Source organism: Symphalangus syndactylus, chromosome X (assembly GCF_028878055.3).
Source record: "Symphalangus syndactylus isolate Jambi chromosome X, NHGRI_mSymSyn1-v2.1_pri, whole genome shotgun sequence".
Lineage (NCBI taxonomy): Eukaryota > Metazoa > Chordata > Mammalia > Primates > Hylobatidae > Symphalangus > Symphalangus syndactylus.
The window spans coordinates 127,668,127-127,683,765 of record NC_072447.2 but is presented as its reverse complement, the minus strand read 5'-3'; the positions used below and the strand labels follow the sequence as shown (position 1 = coordinate 127,683,765).

The 15,639-nt window shown below is 41.8% G+C and overlaps 1 protein-coding gene across 1 annotated transcript; it reads right to left on the bottom strand.

The window, feature by feature from the left end:
• Positions 1-1,152: 1,152 nt before the first annotated feature.
• TEX13D (TEX13 family member D) lies at positions 1,153-4,893 on the bottom strand. Its single transcript, XM_055268186.2, has 2 exons — positions 2,878-4,893; positions 1,153-2,290 (listed from the first exon to the last, which is right to left on the bottom strand). Exon 1 carries the CDS (start codon positions 4,658-4,660, stop codon positions 2,888-2,890), a length of 1,773 nt encoding a protein of 590 aa, XP_055124161.1. The 5' UTR covers positions 4,661-4,893; the 3' UTR covers positions 1,153-2,290; positions 2,878-2,887.
• Positions 4,894-15,639: the final 10,746 nt, after the last annotated feature.

The following is a 15,639-nucleotide window of genomic DNA, read 5'->3' as shown; positions in this document are numbered from 1 at the left end:
ACAGAAACCTGCTACCTTTTCTTGCATGTATACAGCCTGGAAGAGAATAGTGATCTGACAGCCTCGATGATTCAGATTGTTTTGAAAAAGGTTGACCCTGAAAGACTGCGTAATCATATTAAAACATATAAAAGCTATACACAGGGTGAGTCTGTTTTTATAAAGGCCTAAAAGCATGCCAATTAACAACAGAGTCCATTTTGAAGCCATAAAAGAAACAACTATAGTGAAATCTAGAATGACTGCTGGTATATGAAAATGGATTATGCTGAAACATGTCCAAGTCTCATCTGTATCCCATCTTCCCAAAATTCCAAGGAGCTATCAGCCCACATCAGTATCATAAAACCAGCCCCCAATCCAGAAAACCTAGCTTTGGGTCTGACATCCCTAATGTATCCCTTCCTCTGAAGTGCTCCCCTCCAAAGTAACCAAGGACCTCCCAGTAATCATGACTCTGAGGGAAGTGAGAATGCTTGCGGGGCAAGGTCACTTTTGTTCTCTTTCCCCATTCCTGTGCCCATACCAAGCAGGTAGCCAGCCTCCACTCCCCTTCACCTCAGGGAACATTTGTCTTGTGAGCAGACAGGCTACAGCCTGGCTGTTTTCCAGAATCCTAAACAACTTGATAGGATTATGCATAGGGGAGAGGGGACAGTGACTTGGCAGAAATGCAGGAGGAAACTTTCTGTTCATGGGACATTAGGGGACCTCAGGGAGACAGGATCTCAGGGAAATGTCTTCTTGGTACACAGGAGGCTGGCTTCCAGGCATCAGAGCTCCAAGCCTAGGTAGAAGCACCCTCCCCAACTCACCCCTCCTGCCCCACCGCCCTGGAGCAGAAGATATGCTAACCTTCACGGGATCATGTGGACTTGGACTGTGAGGATAGAAAGGACAATCATGATGGATTGAAGGTCCTACAGAAGTACCCCCAATTCTTGGGTAATTCCTCATAAGAGGAAGGCCCCTCCAGTAGTAAATGAGATTGAACTTCAGTGGGATGGAGGAAAGATGCAGATTTAAGCTTCCACCTCTGAGAAAATTTGCCCTGAGATACACACTATGCAGAAGACCCAGCAGTCCAGTGCACACTCTTTATTACTAGTTAGGATCAGAAAACCCCTGACAAAGGTTGATTTTGGTGAGCTGGGTGGGATCTTACAGGGAAACTTGAAGACATCTTTAGCTTGGACTGGAGGTGGATCTAACCCACCACCCCCGAGCTCTACCCTGGATCCGTCCTTGCCTTGCAACAGCTGCCTTGGGGGAGCCTGCAGAGGATGCACCACAGAGGAAGGGTCCAGGGGCATTCCCAAGAGTGCTCGCCCCAGTCCAGTTTTATTTTTAACCAAATTAGTCCTCCCAAGAGAAACACCATCCATAGCCCACAGCCCTTATGTCTGTCTGCCTGTCCTTGAAATCCATTTTGTTCTTCATCCACCTATTGACTAGAAAGGGACTTGGAATGAGGGCAGCCCGAGGCTGAGGGCTGGAGTGTGTAGTGAATACTCCTCAGAGCACTGTCTTTCTTCAAGACACCCCAGTGGTCTTTCAAACAGGCTTATTGGCAGCCAGGAAAATATCTGTCCCTCTCAAAGGAGGAAATCAGCAGACAATCAGAAAAGCCCTGCCTGCACTTCTGTAAGACCACTTTCCTGAACTTTGCCACTGCTTATTTGTCTCACCTGCAAACCAATGAGACTAGCAGTTTGGTTACTCAAGACCTTTCATGCAAGTCTCTTTCACATTGCCCACAAAACTGCAAAAATGGATCTAGATGTTATTTAAATTGGTTTTACCGAAGGCAACACTACATGCAAGGCAAAGAAGATACCCCGATCTAATTTGTATCCCAAATTATGCTCTCTCCTATCTTCTAACCAACTCAGCAACAAGGATTATGATGTGTGCACCAAATAATAACCTATAAGTCTAGCTCCTAACACATATTAGACAATAACTACTTAACAAACTAAATGAAATTCATCAAGGTTGCTACCATCTACAGAATTGAACACGACAACCCCCCAAACTCTTCCAAGTTAATTCCTTGTCCCAATGGAAAAATTCAATTCTAACAAAACAATCCTGCTCTTCCTTTTCCCCCTGATGAGTGTCAAATCATCTCTTCTTCTCTGACTTCCTCTTACTCCTCTCTGCTGCAGCCAGTAAGTCTGCAGTCAGTCTCACTTTCTTTTGGCCTTGGAAGATCTTCTAATGGAACAGGTTCAGCTTCTTCAGCAACAAGCAAGTTTGGTGGGGCTGAGATACAAAAACAGAATCTCACCTATAAAACCAACAAAGTAAAATGAAGAAAACGTGAACATTGCAGTAGTTTCAAAAGGAATAATAGCATTTTCAAGGAAGTGTGGTGATTCTAAAATTTGTTTCCAAAGGAATAATAGCATTTTCAAGGAAAAGTACTGTTCCTAAAATTCAACATAGCTTCTAACTCTAAAATCACACAACTGCTCCCAGCCACATACATGGCATTTTCAGGAAAAGGAGTGAAACAAAAAGGAAAAGAAAAGGCATCATGACTTCAGCTTCTCCAGGGTATTAACCAATCAGCATCAGCCATCCAGAATCCACTGCCTGCAAAATTTAAATGCAATCAGGAGAAATCAAAAGTAGTCCATCTCTGTTCAAGTAAATGAATAAAATGAGAATATAAATACCTATATATTTGTATGCATGTGTATCCAAAACAACTTTTAAAATGGCTAATTTGGGTAATGGGATAATAAATTATTTTATTTAATTTTCTCCATAATTTGGGGTTCAATTTTTCTGTGAAGTAAATAAGTTATACTTTAATCAGAAGAGGATCTTAGGAAATTGGTTTCTCTTTGAAATGTGTCCATTCTTACTTACCTTCCTGAAATCATTGCGTTTGTCCTCCACTCTCAAATGGCACACAGGCTTTCTTGCATTTATAGCAGGCCGTACGCCATGAAAAATTAATGGCTTTACACCATGGGCATTTCCAATTCATTGCAATTGGAAATGAGGCAGGCTTCTCCTGTTGCTGGGATCCTGAGACTTTATTCACTTTTGGTTTCTTGGCCTTCTGCCTCTGAGGTTGCCATTTCTTTGGGCTTTCTCTGACACCATGGCTCCTACTGTCCCCCAGGGGAGTGTGCTGGGGCCTCTCTGGACCTTCTTCTGGTTTGCAGCTCCTGCTAAGCACCAGGGTGGCCATCCCCTGGGCCCTCTCTGGGCTTCCTTCCTGGCTATAGCTTCTGCTGTCTCCCTGGAGGACAGTCCCCTGGGGCCTCTCTGGGCCTTCTTCCTTGATATGACTTCTGCTGTCCCCCAGGGGGACAGTCCACTGGGGCCTCTTTGGACCTTCTGGTTTGTGCCTCCTGGTAAACACCAGGGTGGCCATCTCCTGGGCCCTCTCTGAACATCCTTCCTGGCTATAGCTTCTGCTGTCTCCCTGGGGGAAAGTCCCCTGGGGCCCCTCTGGACCTTCTGGTTTGCGGCTCCTGCGAAACACCAGGGTGCGCATCCTCCAGGCCCTCTTTGGACCTTCTTTCTGATTTTGGCTCTCTCTGTTCCCCAGGGGATCCATCACCTGGGGTCCTTCCGTACCTTCTTCCTGGGAGTGGCATCCACTGCTCCCCAGTGGGGCTGTCCCGTGGGGACTCTCTGACAGCGGGTTGTGGCACCCACTGTCCCAGGGGAGGGGCATTCTTTGGGACTTCTCTGAACCTTCTTCCTGGCTGTGGCTTCTGCTGTCTCCTAAGGGGAATGACCCCTGAAGGATTTTGGAACCTTCCTCCTGGATGTAGCTTCTTTGGTACCACAGAGGGGCCATCTCCTCCTGGAAGCCCACTGCAGGCCACTGGCAAGGTGGGTGGATCTCAATAGGAGGCATCTGAAGTGGGCCTGCTGCTGCTTCTGCCCCCATGACTACAGCAGGTGGTAGAGGTGGCAAGAATAGAAATTTCACTGGGAATGGTGGTGGGTGTGGGAATGGATGTGGCACTGGCAGAGGGGGTTGCATGCCCTGGGCCCAAGGACTCAGAGGTTCTGGCACATAAGGAACATCTGTCGGAGTTGGCATCTGGGCATTAGCATGTGTCCCCATGGCCACCATATCGCTCTGCTGCTCTGTAGCCAGGGGACATGCCGCAGCTCCATTCTGCTCTGCTTGCGGCCCAGACATTATTTCATGGGCCAGTGGAGCGGCCTGGGGAAACCTCTCGATCTGGAGCAGCCTCCCGTACAGCCCATCACGCTCATTCAGCGCCTGCTGCAGGGCAGCCTGCGCGAGGTGCAGCTGTGTTGACGCCACCTCATGCTCCAGGCGCAGCTGCTGCAGCTGGGACGTTACAGCCCAGGAGGTCATCTGGCGCTCCTCCGCATGCATTTGCAGCCGCCGAACATGGTACAGCAGCTCCTCCCGCTGCCTCGTGGCCACTCGCACACTCAAAGCCAAAGCGCTGCAGGTACAGGCCCTCTTGATGGCGCGGGGCACCCGCGGGTCGGCCACAATGGCCTGAAGCCGGTCCTCTACTTCGTTCCACGGCCGCGAGCGGAAGGCCACGTAAAAGGCTTGGCCGCTGCCGTCCGTGAGGACTTCATTGTTGACGAACCTGATCACATCATTGTGGCGGAACCCGCTGGCATGGTCCCCGAAATTCATCGCCATGGCGGCTGTGGCCTAGTCAAGTAGCTGCCTCACGGTGCGTCGCCTCGACTGCCACCGCCACTTCCGGTACAGGCTGCTGCCACCAACCAGTCCACCCCTCACCTCCCCTTTCAGTCTTACTTTAGTCCTTGCTCAGTCCTGGCCTCCTCCTCAGCCTCCTTCCTCCCTCACTCCCTTGTTCTCACAAAGAGAGAAGCAGGTCCCCCTCGCCACACCGAACCCTACCGGCGACTCCGCGACACATCACAGAGAAAAGCTGAGTCGTGCCGCAAGGCTGGCTGGGACCCGCAAGGCCCGCTGGGACCAGCTTCATTTGGCACAGCGCTCCCCACAGGGAAAATTGGTGTGCTGCAGACTGTAGTGACCCAACAGAACCTTTGTTTCCAATAGCTTAGGAAGGACAATATCCAGTGTCATGGAATGAATCCCTAGCCAGGTGATGGAGTTGGATAGGTGTATATATGGGTGCTGTTCTTGTCTCAGCTCCATCTCTTGTACTCTCAATTACTACTTCAAACATTCCATAGAATCAGTCATGCTATCTGCACCCTTCCCTTAGCTCCTGAACAGGTGAACTTAGAGTCCCTGTCATCAAGAAAAGCAAGTAATTGAGCCATGAAGTTCCTGTAAATTCACTCCCATCTTTATCTGGTCAACCCAGATCCCAGAGGGTATCTCTTTTTCCTTTTGGCTAAATGCTCATCCATGATCTGGATCTTCCCTAGGAGAAATGCTAAAGGGAGTCCTCTGGGCTGCACTAGACAGTAACTAGAATTCAAACAAAAACCACATGGTAAAGATAACAATGTAGGTAAATACACAAGACAAGATTAATGTATTTTTGGCTTGTAACTTCCTTTTTTTTTTTTTTTTTTTTTTTTTTTTTTTTTTTTTTTTTTGACAGAGTTTTGCTCTTGTTGCCTAGGCTGGAGTGCAGTGTTAGGGATCTCGACTCACCTCAACCTCTGCTTCCTGGATTCAAGCAGTTCTTCTGCCTCAGCCTCCCGAGTAGCTGGGATTACAGGCACCTACCACCATGCCCGGCTAATTTCTGTATTTATAGTAGAGATGGGGTTTCACCATGTTGACCAGGCTGGTCTCGAACTCCTGACCTCAGGTGATCCACCCGCCTCGGCCTCCCAAAGTGCTGGGATTACAGGCTTGAGCCACCGCTCCTGGCCCCAAAAATATTTTTTTAAGAAAAGAGAAAGAAGGCCGGGTGCATTGGCTCACGCATGTAATCCCAGCACTTTGGGAGGCTGAGGTGGGCAGATCACAAGGTCAGGAGATTGAGACCATCCTGGCCAACATGGTGAAACCCCGCCTCTACTAAAAAAAAAAAAAAATACCAAAATTAGCTGGACGTGGCAGCGAGTGCCTGTAATCCCAGCTACTCGGGAGGCTGAGGCAGGAGAATTGCTTGAACCCAGGAGACGGAGGTTGCACAGTGAGTCGAGATAGAGCCACTGCACTCCAGCCTGGACGACAGAGCTAGACTCCGTTGAAAAAAAAAAAAAAAGAAAAGAAAAAGAAAAGAGAAAGAATTTTTAAAATTTTCCCACTCTTTAAGGATTGACTCTGTTTTGGGAAACTCCTTTAATGCTTACCCAGATCATTTATAATGCTGCCTTTGCCTTTACTTCCTTTGCCTTTACTTCCTGCTTGTGGCGAACCTGAAAGTCAGCAACAAGTAGAAGTATAGGGTCTTCTCAGGCCTTTTCTGAGCATGTCCAGTCTTGGGCACGTACAAGGCTTTCTCAATTCTCTGGTTTACATTAGGGGTTTTAAAAGCCCTCATTCTCCCACATATCTCTTTTTCCCACCCTCTTTCTTCCCAGGATTTTTGGTCTATCTATTGCTTGTGCTGACTGCTATCCCTTGTCCCAGGCTGCTACAGCCAATAATTTTGCCTTTAAATGCTTTTGGTAAATGCCACCTGGAAAGCTGCCCCATCCCTGCAAATTCTGAGTCAGATGGGCAAAACAGAAGTAAGCCCTTACATCTGTCCTTCAGGGAGCTACCAGACAGATTAAAACACACAACCACAATTCTTTGAGAATAAGGTCCATATTGCTCCATCTGGCACATGGCATCCTATACCAGGAGTACAGGCTACTGTCTTCATGGCTGCCTCCAATCTAGTGTGTGGGGAAAGGGAGACAGGCAATTTGAAACACCAGAGAACTCCCTTACTGCAAGGCAGCAGCTTCTTTCTTCATTTGGCTTTCCCCTGGTTGTTATATGCTTTGACTAGATTCCAGAGTTCTGCAAAAGTTAATTCTGACAGTATTTTCCAGCTCCATTAGATGCTTTTATGAAGGGATAGGACCTCAATTTCTCTATTTTGCCATTTTTTTTATAAAGAGAGCTATCATACCCCAAAACTATTAATATCCCAAGTAAGATTAATTTTATCTCCTTGTCAGCTATCACTCATCCTTCCAGCTCAATCACCACCTCTTCCAAGAAGTTTTTCCTGACCACTACACCACCAATACTGTGTAATTAGTTTTTTTATTCTTCTTTCTCTTCAACTAGACTTAGTCCCTTGAGAACCAAGATTGTGGCCTTTCGTATCTGGATTTCTAGCACCTGATATGGCTCCTATTACATGTATTGCTCATAAATGCCAAAAAGAGGGAACAAAGTAATGGAAGATAGTGAAAAAGGAAAGAAAAAGGGGAAAACAGAGACCACTTCATGAGTTCTATAATCTTGGTTAAAAGTCAGACTGAAAGCTATAAGAAAATATTCTTGTCATATTTTCAATTCAGAGAAAAATAATTTTTTAAAGACACATACTTCCCTCAAGAAAAAAATTCACTATATCCAAACTGATGTATCTATCTTTTGGGGAAGTGCTTTCATATACTGTTAAACTTCATAACAATTTCAAGCTATTTCCAAATTAATGTAACAACACTTCATAAATGCCAATGTGTTTTTAAATTATTAACTTTAAAGTACTTTTGGCCTTTCAGCCCTTTATGGAATCAATTTCCACTATATTGAGACAGGAAATTGGCCTATAAAATGAGATTTAAAGGGTAACCTGGCTGAGTTATCATTCTTGATGAAACAATGATAATATCACAAATACCACCACACTTTACTTTGCAGGTGTGCAAGTTTGCAAAGTGTGAATGTATGTTTACAAGAGGTAGAACAATTCAATTGCATAAATTAATCAATCTGAGAAACCACATTAAAAACATAGCTAATTTTTACATGATTTTCAGTAAGTTCTTATACTTTCAATTTTAGTATAACCTCTGTCACAAAGCCTTCATAACAACTCTAAATGATAATCATTGATGATAAAGGAAGGAAAATAACATTTTAAAGTTCATAGTATTAGTATGTATCTACGTTTGTGCAGATTTAATCTCCTAGGAATCAAAGGTGGTAAACAGAATAGAGAAAAGGCATATGGAGTAAATATAAGCTATATATGCTGAGTACTGAGGAACAACTTTCATGCTGCTTTAGGAAAATTTACACCTTTTATTACATATACTTTCTTTTCTTGTACTTTGTACCCACAGTGACCCATTCAATATAGCTACCCAACAGATGCCAAAAGAAAAGAAAGGAGGCAGCTAGGCAGTTAATCTCAAAAAGACTAGAGTCACATCCCCTTAATTTTTTTTTCCATGTGAGCAGAATACATGGGCAGAAGCCCATAGTCAATAATCAACACAAGTGTGAGCACAGCTGAGCACAATGGCACATTGTAAGTGAATATACTTTACAATCAATTTCATCAGACCCATCTTGACAACATTCATGGTTATTATTGTGTATGTGGTAAAATTAGCCATAAAGAGTAAGCAGACATAAATTTGTTTTCCATAGACAAACGGTTTTTTGTATTTTCTTTCTTCTTGTTAGCCCTTTAGTATCTGTAAGTAACATCCCTGTTGAACATTCTCACGGAAACCATTCACAAATTTACACCTCCCACCTCCACCCCCACCACAAACACACCCATACACACAATCTCTTATGTCTGCTTACGTGCCAATGTGGCCTGGAGGACTCAAGGAAGCAGGAACTCTGGGACATTTAAGCTCTAGCCAACTAACTGGCTGGCAAGTCAGACTTAGATCACCACTCTTGGAGGGAAGGGCAGGGGCAGATGATTCATCAGCCAAGTGAAGGGGTATGAAACAAAGGAGAATGTATGCTGAATCCCCAAGGATCTAAGAGTCTTAAGGTTGGGGCGGAAGGTAGGAGGCTGAAATATAAAGGGAGGAACCAAGTAGGTTGCAGATCTATGAGCAGTTAGTTACCCCAGGATAAGCATAGACTGACTGGTACAGAAAGGCTGGGGGAAAGAACGTTTAAGAAAAATCACTAGATCCGAATTGGAGGAAACTGACAGGCCCCTTTGGCTTAGCAATTATTACAAATAGCCTATCAATAGTGCCACTTACAAAAATTAATATAAATACATTGATACTAGGAGTATAACATGACTGCTACTCTGGTTTTGATCTAATGGCAAGAGGGTGACTTCTGAAAGCACTAGATACCTGAAGGTCCAGTAGGCTATATCTGACGATTGAATAAACCGGAAGAGGTGAAGTCAGCATCTATTTTGCACTGGTGAGGATAGTACTGACAAGCCCAACCCCACACCACCCCACAATCTCTTTTTGAAATGCCACTGAGCTATCATTGTCATTTTTCCACCACTGTCTTGAGCCTTGAGCAATGAAGTACAGATTGCTATTAGACAGTGAGATCCAGTAGGATTTTATCAAAATTTCCTAATCTAAGGAGGACAGGCCCAAAAGCCATTGATAGAAGAAATCAATTTTCCTTTCAGACTTCACTCATGGCTAAGAAGAGAGGATGGTGACTTTGTCACCAATTTGTCCAGTGCCTGGAATCCACACTGCATTATTATCTTGCTTTCCACGAGGCAGTGTCTAGAAAGCAGACCACTCTCTGAAGGTGCCACCCCATTCTTTAGAAATTTGGGATTTGAGTTTAGAAGAATCCAGATCACACAGTGCCTTGTGCCAAGTAAAGGCATTCATCACCTACTCCCATAATAAATATAACCCCCGCCCCCAACACACACATATACCACTTAGAGGAGACAGACACTGCACCCAATAGAGGAGAAAAATAAAAAATAATCAGCCCTGCTCTCTGCCCAAGGGCACACTCAGAGCCCTGCACCCTCACCAGAGGTGCTTCTACGCTAAAGTGCCATACGTCATCTCTCTCGGGAATGTACGTTTTCCCATCTACCTTCACTGACCCACATCTGAATGTATGCTTTTGACACTATCTTGCTCATGATAACAGCCATGATTTAGGGAGTGTTTACTATGGGGTTATTACACAAAAAATGCCTTTACCTCATTTAATCCTCAAAACAACTCCATGTATTAAAGGTACAATTATCCACCCATTTTTACAGACAGAGGCACTGGGGCTCATAAAGGTTAAGCATAAGTAATTTGCCCAAGATCACACAGCTAGGAAGTGGTGGACTTAACAGTGTTGTGAACACTTTGTCATACTTGCTTTAGAACTTTTTATTTAAAGAAATTTGATGTTAGTGATACAACTAAAGTCCTCCTGTATCATATTTTCTCCTTCCCTCCCTTGCGCCTTCCATCCCCAAAACTAACCCAAGCCATATACCTTCCTGTGTATGTTTTTATAGATATGTATTTATCTATAAACATTATGTAGTATTACCTCTGTGGTAAACAATATCAAATTTTTCAAATTTGCATTGTTCACTTTACATGATATTTTCCATATCTTCCTATGTTGATAACTGTAGGTTAGTTCATTCATTTTAACTGCTGTTCACTCTTTGGATGTGCACTTATTTCCAGTATTATCATCATTAGCAACAGTTGCAATTAACATTATACATGACTGGTAGTATACATCTGTGAGTATACACTTAGAAGTGGAATTTCCCCATGCATGCATCTACAATTTTATTATATATTGCTAAATTGTTCTCCAGAAAAGTCTTACGAGATTATATTTCAGTCTGACTACAAATACAGAATTTCTGTATTCTGGGAACTTACTAAACAGGGCCATCTTAAATATGATACCACAGTTAAGACAATTGATGCCTAAGAGAGAGAAAACAAGATGGTTCTCTCTCTTGGCTTGGCTCCCAAGCCAACTGTCCATGACAATCACCCAATAGGCTTATAGAATGTAGATTTCAAGGTGTGGTCCCAGATCTACTAAATTAGACTCTTGAAGAATGGGATGGCTGGGCGAGGTGGCTCATGCCTGTAATCCCGGCACTTTGGGAGGCCCAGGTAGGTGGATCACCTGAGGTCAGGAGTTCGAGACCAGCCTGACCAACATGGTAAAACTCCGTCTTTCCTAAAAAATACAAAAAATTAGCTGAGCATGGTGGTGGGTGCCTGTAATCCCAGCTATTCAGGAGGCTGAGGCAGAAGAATTGCTTGAACTCGAGAGGCAGAGGTTGCAGTGAGCTGAGATCATGCCATTACACTCCAACCTGGGCAACAAGAGCAAGACTGTCTCAAAGAAAAAAAAAAGTGTAGGACCTCAAAATGCTCACCAGATGATCCAGATACAGTTGATCTGTGAACTCAGAGTTTGTATCAGCTGTATTCTGACCACATACCATGCACACTATTCCAGAGTTTTCTCTTCTTTAATCATATATTAATTAGACTATTAGAAAGCAATATGGCCGGGCGCGGTGGCTCACGCTTGTAATCCCAGCACTTTGGGAGGCCGAGGCGGGCGGATCACGAGGTCAGGAGATCGAGACCATGGTGAAACCCTGTCTCTACTAAAAATACAAAAAATTAGCCGGGCGTGGTGGCGGGCGCCTGTAGTCCCAGCTACTCAGAGAGGCTGAGGCAGGAGAATGGCGTGAACCTGGGAAGCTGAGCTTGCAGTGAGCCGAGATTGCGCCACTGCACTCCAGCCTGGGCGACAGAGCGAGACTCCGTCTCAAAAAAAAAAAAAAAAAGAAAGCAATATATGTGGCTGCAGTACCATAGAATATGTACTTGGCTTTTACCAAAGGACTGCCAGCTGAGGAGAAGAAAGTGGAAGCAAAGAAAGAAGAATCTGAGGAGTCTGATGATGACATGGGCTTTGGTCTTTTTGACTAAACCTCTTTTATAATGTGTTCAATAAAAAGCTGAACTTTAAAAAAAAAAGATTGGGGGTTATTATGTAATTGTTTCATTTTGTTGTATTCTGTGCTAAGATTTCTAATTAAATTAAGAAAAAAGTACTTTTTTTAGCTGCCCAAATTTATCAACAGCAGCCAGACAAGGAAAGGAAAACACCTTATGCTGTAAACTTTAAAAAAAAGAGAACCAGGAGAAAAAAGTTTATGATGCCTCTAAATCCACCTTCACTTTCATAATTAATACTGAGGAAAGAAGGAGTCTCGACAAAAGTCTGGCACCTTTCAGTAATTTTCTTCCAATTACAGAGATGTGGTCTGTGATAGTGAATAGAAGTAAAATTTCCTAATTTTTCTTGAGTCCATTTTGTTATATAATATTTTCTAGGAATTTTTAAACTTTGTCTAAATTTTCCAATATACTCATTTATAATATACTCATCTCTTCAATGTCTGTAGCATAAGTAGTGATACCACATTTTTCATTTCTGATATTGATTAGACATTTTCTTATTTTCTTCATCGGTCTTGGTAGAGATTTCTCCATTTCATTTAGAAGGAATGACTTTTGCTGGTCCACTCTGTTGCATTATTATTTTGTATTCTATTTCATTAATTTCGGTTTTGTTTTGGTTTTTTTGTTGTGTTTTGTTTTGTTTTTTCAGATTCTCACTCTGTTGCCCAGGCTGGAGTGCAGTGGTGTCATCTTGGTTCACTGCAACCTCCGTCTCCTGGGTTCAAGCTATTCTCGTGCCTCAGCCTCTTGAGTAGCTGGGACTACAGGCGTGTGCCACCACACCCAGCTAATTTTTGTATTTTTAGTAGTATTGGCCAGGCTGGTCTCAAACTCCTAACCTCAGGTGATCTGCCCACCTTGGCCTCCCAAAGTACTGGGATTATAGGCGTGAGCCACTGTGCCCAGCCAATTTCTGTTCTTTTTTTATTGAAGTAGAAATGATGTTAATTTTTATTTTTTTTTTTTTTGCATTTCCATATACTTTTTTTCTGTAAGTTATTGGGGTACAGGTGGTATTTGGTTACATGAGTAAATTCTTTAGTGGTGATTTGTGAGATTTTTGTGCACCCATTACCCTAACAGTATATACTGCACCATATTTGTAGTCTTTTATCCCTCCCCGCCTGCCACTCTTCCCCTCAAGTCCCCAAAGTCTATTGTATATTTTTGTTCTTACTGACAATGTTGAACACTATCTGAGCCGTGTACTCCCACCCTTCTGTGCTCTGGCTAACTTGTAAAGGACCACCATGCTGTCATAAATCCCAAGAAAACACCCACCTTCACTCTTCTACAATGCAGAAAAGACCCATCTCTATCCTCCTCATGTCCCATAAGACTTACTTACAATTTCCTTGTTTATCTGCCTCTATTAAAACCTCCAGGCTCCCTTCCTTTTCTTTGAGACATTCCTCACTAAGGTACATTCACTGGATTTCAATAGCCTGATTTAAGTCATCTTCTTAATTATCTGGTGTATTTTGTCTTTTACATTACCTTTTTTGTTTTCCTCTCTCTATGATCTTTGGGCTTTTTCTTTTTTAACGTCATGAACTTTGTTCATTAAATTTGAACATTCTTCTTTTTAATATAGATATTTAAGGCTGTAGCTTTCCCTTCAGGTAGTACTTTAGCTGCATACCACAAGTTTTAATATGTAATATGTCCACTGTCACGTAGTTCAAACTATCTCCTAATTTCCATTATGATACAAGAGTTATTTTGAAATCTATTTCTTACTGTCAAAATTATGGGGATTTTCTATATTTTTTTATTATTGATATCTATTTTAATGCACTGAAGTTGGAAAACACACACATGATTTCAATTATTTGAAATGTATTATGACTGTCATGGCCCAGTTTGTGGTCATATTTGATAAATGTTTTATGTGTGCTTGAAAACGATTTAATTCTGATGCTTTTGGCATAATAGTCTATATCTTTTTTATCAAGTCAAATTTGTTCATTGTACAATTTGAGCAACAAAATTAATAACTATAATATTGGATTATAACACGAAGAATAAAATAAGAGTTTATACTGATATAAATAAATGATAGAATAAATATATAGATGGGGGAAATGTACACATCTCCTATGCAAACGAATTCAAAACGAATTATGCAGATACTCCACCCTAAAGTAAGGGGAGCATAACTGTCCATTCCTTGAATGTGAGCTGAGATCAATGACACAATTCCAAAGAATAGTGTATGGAAAGGGAAAAATAGTAACTTCACAGTAGAGAAACCTGGCAGACACCACCCTAACCAAGTGATCAGAGTTAACATCACCAGTGATAAGTCATACTGAAATCATGTACCCCCTATATGATACGATGAGATGGGTACTTCACTTCTATGGATGATGTGATGAGATGGGTACATCACCTTTATGGTATTCTTTCCAATAACTCATAACCCTACTCTAATCATGAGAAAACATTACATCAGACCCACATTGGGAGACATTCTACAAAATACCTGACCATTTGAAATCAGCAAGATCATGAAAAACAAAGAAAGACTGAGAAACTGTGACAGATCAGAGAAGAAAAGGAGACATGACAACCAAATGAAATCTGATATCCTGGATTGGTTACTGGAAAAGAAAAAAAGACATTAGTAGAAAATCTAGTGAAATTTTAATAAAGTCTGTACATTAGTTTCTTAGTTTTTACAGATATACTGTGGTTACTTAAGATGTCCAAATCCGGGGAAGCGGGGTGAAGAGAATATGGGACCTCCTTGTACTACTTTGCAATTTTTCTCTATATTTAGCCATTCCAAAATAAAAGGTTTATTTTTAAAAATGTACTCATTATGTTGTTCAGGGAGAGAATTTTTTCTGCCTGTATTGTCAATTACTGAAGGAAGTATACTGAAATCTACCATTATGACTGTGGGTTTGTTTAATTCTCCTTGTACTCTCAATGTTTGCTTTTATACTTTGAAGTTATGTTATTAGGAACATAAAAATTTTTAATTGTTATGTCTTTCTGGCAAATCAAAACATTTATTTGTATAAAAATTTCAAACATAGTAATAATTTTACCTCTAGTAATGATTTTACCTTAAAGTCTATATTGTATGTTAATAATGGTGAGTTTCCTTGCTCTTTACCACCTTTTCTTCATTTTTGACATGGTAACTTCTTACTATATTGTCAATCTTCAGTGCTTTTGAGAAGCCATCATTAATACTGTATCCAAAATGTTTTGTTGTTTTCAGTGGGAGAATTGATCTGAATAAACTTATTCACCATTACCAGAAACCAGAAGGCCTAAAGGCAAATTGAAAGCAGCACTCTGTTTCCAAATCCTAACTCCTAGGGAGAAACAAAATTATCCCAGATAAGGTGGGAAGGTTGCCAAGGAGAATGTACCTAAACTCTGTCAGAGCAAATAGAAGAGCTAAGTGAAGCTTTTCACATTAGGCATAACCAAGTTAACTCTGCAAAAATGAAAACAAATATCACGGAAAAAGAATCTAGACGATAAAAATAACATAATTCAAAGAATAGAAGTATATTCCCCACAGGATTGTTGTGCTATAAAAGAACTTAACAAGAATACTAATTTAATAAACCAAGGGCTCAAAGACAAATAATATAACAACAGAAAAAGCAGAAAGGGGAGATTACAGAAGAAAAAAATAAGAAAAAAAAGGCACCTTAAAAGATCTATTAAACAGATCAAAAATAACACGAAACCAGAATAGATATTACTGAAAATCAAATTATGGCATAAAGTAAAACTTGAAATAATTACAGTAAATGCAAAAAAATAATGTCAATGAGA